At 45.4% G+C, this 4307-nt stretch overlaps 1 protein-coding gene across 1 annotated transcript in view; it reads left to right on the top strand.

The window, feature by feature from the left end:
* Positions 1 to 421, top strand: part of INTS4 (integrator complex subunit 4) — a 124031-nt gene extending 123610 nt beyond the window's left edge. Inside the window, exon 23 of the mRNA XM_082245964.1 lies at positions 191 to 421. Within this exon, the coding sequence (XP_082102090.1) occupies positions 191 to 384 (194 nt within the window). The 3' untranslated portion in view covers positions 385 to 421. The remainder of the gene's footprint in view (positions 1 to 190) is intronic.
* Positions 422 to 4307: the final 3886 nt, after the last annotated feature.

Genomic DNA, 4307 nt, shown 5'->3' with positions numbered 1-4307 from the left:
CTTTTATGGTAACAAGGGGCGTAACATAGGCAGGCTCATTCTAATCAGGACTCAAAAGAATGCAAACATGTAATGAAAACACAATGAGTGCAGTGTGCAATACATACAAAATATAATACAAGTTGTACAAATTTCCTTTACAATATCCTTCCCTTGACATTACATCTTCTATTTTATCTTATTCTCACAGAGCCATGTCAGATCGAAGTACGACTCCTACTTGCCTACAGCTCCAGCCGCAGCAAAATATTAAACCGATCGTGTAAGCCAGCATGGGGGGAGAGCACAGACACCCTGCCTGCCCTGGACAGCACTACAGAAGGCACTATTCCCTTCAGCAAACCCGTTAAAGTCTTCTTAATGCCCAAACCTGCCAGGCGGTGACCTATTTAGAGATGGGTATGTGTATTGTAGGGTAACCAGGGAAATTTGGACTCTCTACCCTGGCAGTAGCACAGTGCAGTTCTGTGACAACCATCCATCTCATTTCTTGACACGTTTGGTTCTTTTTCTGCAAGATTGAGTCTTGCCACAGTCACTGGGACATATGAATATGGTTGGAGGAAGAATGGACACACAGGCTGATGCTGGTCATCTTGTGCTGTATATTAAAGAGCTTCTCAGAGAATTAGTCATTATTTCACAGGCCTTGGCTCATTACAGGAAACCTGTATTGAAAAACATGTTTAGGCAACCATTGCTGACCACCTTTTAAAAATGCTAGTTTGCTGGCTGGCTCCAGTGGTGTCAATACTTTCGGTCACCCATAACCAAGTATGAAGATGAGGAATCCTTTAGCAAGAAAAAAACAGACAACTAGTCCAAAAGGAGAGGTCAGAAATTGAATATTGAAAGTTTCCTTCAAAGCAATTAAAAAAAGAAGAATGTTTATACCAAACAATCTATCCTGCTGTTCATTTTGGAATCTTCACTCCTTTTATTAGCTTTGGCCTTCAGCAGAATCTCCATAATCTGAAACTTCTGGGATACTTTCGTTTCCACAGAAGAACCAATGGCTGTGTGAGGTCTGAGCCTTGCTGAGACAGATACGTTGTTGGGGAGCTACTTACCTTTCTGGCAGCCGGTGCTTTAAAAAGAGACTGCATTTCAGCTCCTCATCTGCTACAAGTATTCAGCCATAACTGTATACTTGCCCCCCCCCATAAGCTGTTGTGGTTTCTCCAGCTGCCTCGTATGTCCTGGAATGGCAGACAAGTCAGCAGGAGGAACCACAGTAGTCAGAGGGGGAGGAGTTATTGTACACACCCGGAAGTATAGAATACTTGCAGCAGCTGGGGAGCCTAGATGTGTGTTATTTTATAATTCACAGGCCCCCATAAAGGTATCAAAGTATATAAATGCCTGTTTTGTGACCTGTAGAAGCAAAGGGTCTGTATTTAGGTTAACACCCTCCAGACCATGATAAAATAGTAAAAGTTTAATTCTTTCCTTTGAGGACCTTTCAACCATAGTAAAATAAAGTATTGCTTTGTATAAGACCTTCTTTTTTTCATAACATTTCATGTGCATTGCCACAAAGAAAACAAGAATGAGAAATTTCTAGACGTTTATAAAAAGATCCAACATTAGTGGCGCTGAATAACTAATCACATAGTGCTAAATGAGGTAAAATTAAATAAAAATAATCATACTAATAGCATAAAAATGTATGGAAACCGGTATAATCCTTTAAAAGAAAAGCAGCTGACACAAAAAGACAAGAAAACTATATCTTCAATGAAGTGGTAGGAGATGGTGTCGCGCTAATCCGAATGCACAAACAATGCTGACAAAAAAGACAAGTCCCAAGTGCAATAATGGAGTCCACATAAATCCCAGAGATGGAGGGGTGCAAACAGGAAAGTCCACCACCGAACAGAATCATAAGGTACTCTTACCAACTTGATAGACCCCACAGGGTCAAACACGCCCAGAGTGTTGTTAAGTCTGTGGCAGGGAGAAACTAATCGCATCCGTACACCACCTCCTAGTAGCGACCGGATTGGATTCCCAAAAAAAACTCCTTCATGCACTCAGGAAACATAAAGAAATAATCCCCTCATGGTGTAGTATTTAAAATGTTTAATTAAGAAATAAAAGGAGAGCAGCTTACATGTAAGAAGTTCGTGGTCAGCATTTAGTGTTTAGATTGTATGGGTATCCCACCAGCAAGATGGCCGCCGCGTCCCTCGTCTGCGCATGCGTCAAAGCGTCAGCCAATCCCGATGCGTTTCGTCATACAGTGACGTCGTCAGGGGTGTGACACATAGTGCTGCAAATGAATAAATGGCAGTCCTAAATTCACAGTCCGCTAATCTAGATTGCATAGCACCCAGTGAAAAGACGGTGGTTATGAATAATCGGGAAGGGTGTGTATGGCTGCAGGCAAACTTGAAAAGACCGTCACCACACCCTGACGCCCTCTGACTAAGTTGTATGGATAAGACAATATTTTAAAATGTCAAAATTTTTATTAACATATTACAATGTTAAAATTGTTTCTCTGTCGCTCATTGACAGACGTAGTCCTCGTTGATTCAACACAACTCGGTTATGCTGCCCTCTACAGGAGTAGGACTAGACAGGAAAAAAAACATTCTGGCCACACCTTGGGGGCAGTCCCAGAGGGTATATCCTCTCTCTCTCTGCTACAGCAAATCATTTTTTTTCTGTCTAGTTAGGAGTAAGGACCTAGATGCCTTGCTAGGATCTTCGGTCCTGGCAGGATTTTTTTCTTAGATTTTTTAGACAGCTTTTTTCTCCAGTGTTCCTGTGAGATCTTCAAGCTAAAAGCTGGAACTGGGCGACGGGCTGGATGTTGAGATCCAGTGGTCACCCCAGTTCAGCCTACGAGCGCGTGCAGGCCATAGCTCCGCGCTGGGTCGGCCGCGACATAGTCCCACTGGACGGGGACTGACCCTGCGAGTTGAACGTCTCGCTTAAACGCCAATGACCATGAGTCACGGCGTCCGTATTGGTCGACAGCCCTCCCACCCCGGTGGAGAGGGGTACTGTCAGGAGTTGGCGCCCGCCTGGTTCCGGTAGGGTGAGTAGTATGTTCCCCCTTTTCCCCCTGATGGGTCTTGTGGTGAACGCGGGCCCCTCTCTGTAATGGTAAGGATGGGTCTCCCCTCTATCCTATAACATGTCACAGATCCCCCTATTTGAGTGTGATTTTTGTGAACAAGAAACAAGGAGGCTTGGTTTGGGAGCGGACAATCTAATTGCAAAAATGTTTAAATGATTGTAGGCAGTGGCAGTTCACCATGAGGGTGAAAGTTTGTGAGGCCGAGATACTCCGTTATTCTGTACAGGCCGCCGCCATTGTCTGGTAGATCGCACGGGGCCGCCATTTTGGCGTAGCCTCGTGTCTCCAGCATGGGGGCGGCCATGTTTGAGGTGACCCAAACACCTCGTGGAGCTAGGGGAGGCGCCGGAAGGTGTGCAGAGGGGCGGAGCCGCCTCCTTGTTTCCCGGGAAGCCAGCCAAAAGACTTCCTGTCGGTTCTAGACAGTGCTGAGACAAGTTGCATTTGAAACTCTGAGCATCAAGTGGTGAGCCTTGGGGTCTATCTCTCTCTCTCGCTCTATAGGGGTCCCTAAGCAGGTAACACTGAGGGGCTTTGTGGCGCTGGGGGTCTGAAAAAAAAAAAAAAAAAAAAAGTTTTTATTTTTTTTGGACAAATTGATTTTTTCTGGAATTATCATGGACCCTGCCACACAGGTACCCCCACCGGTTTCCCTCGAGGGGGCTGCGGGACCCGCCAGTGCACAGAGTATGGATGCATTTACAGCAGTTTTGGTGTCTCGGGTGGAGACGGCCTCTCAGGAACGGGGGTCAAGAAAGCGACCCCCGCCTACCCCTATATCATCTAGGGATGCACCGAAATGAAATTCTTGGCCGAAGCCGAATAATAATAAAATGTTTGGCCGAAGGCCGAATACCGAACGCGGTGTTTTGCATTTTTTCCATTTATTTTGCCAATTTTTTGTCCTCTCTCTTGTCCTCTCGTGTCTCTCTCTCTCTCTCTCTCTCTCTCTTGTCCTCTCACTCTCTCTCTCTCTCTCTCTCTTGTCCTCTCACTCTCTCTCTCTCTCTTGTCCTCTCATGTCTCTCTCTCTCTCTCTCTTGTCCTCTCATGTCTCTCTCTCTCTCTCTCTCTCTCTCTTGTCCTCTCATGTCTCTCTCTCTCCCTAAATGTTACTGTAGGGAATGGGATTCAGTGCACACTGCAGCCTTGTACCATAGGGTTAATGTTAGTGACACTGTAGGGATTGGGAAGGATGCTGGGAATGGAAATCAGGAAG

The sequence above is a fragment of the Pelophylax lessonae genome, assembly GCF_965119305.1.
Source record: "Pelophylax lessonae genome assembly, chromosome: 2".
NCBI classification, from domain to species: domain Eukaryota; kingdom Metazoa; phylum Chordata; class Amphibia; order Anura; family Ranidae; genus Pelophylax; species Pelophylax lessonae.
Note: the sequence above shows the minus strand (reverse complement) of the source record. Positions and strands in the feature narration are given on the sequence as shown.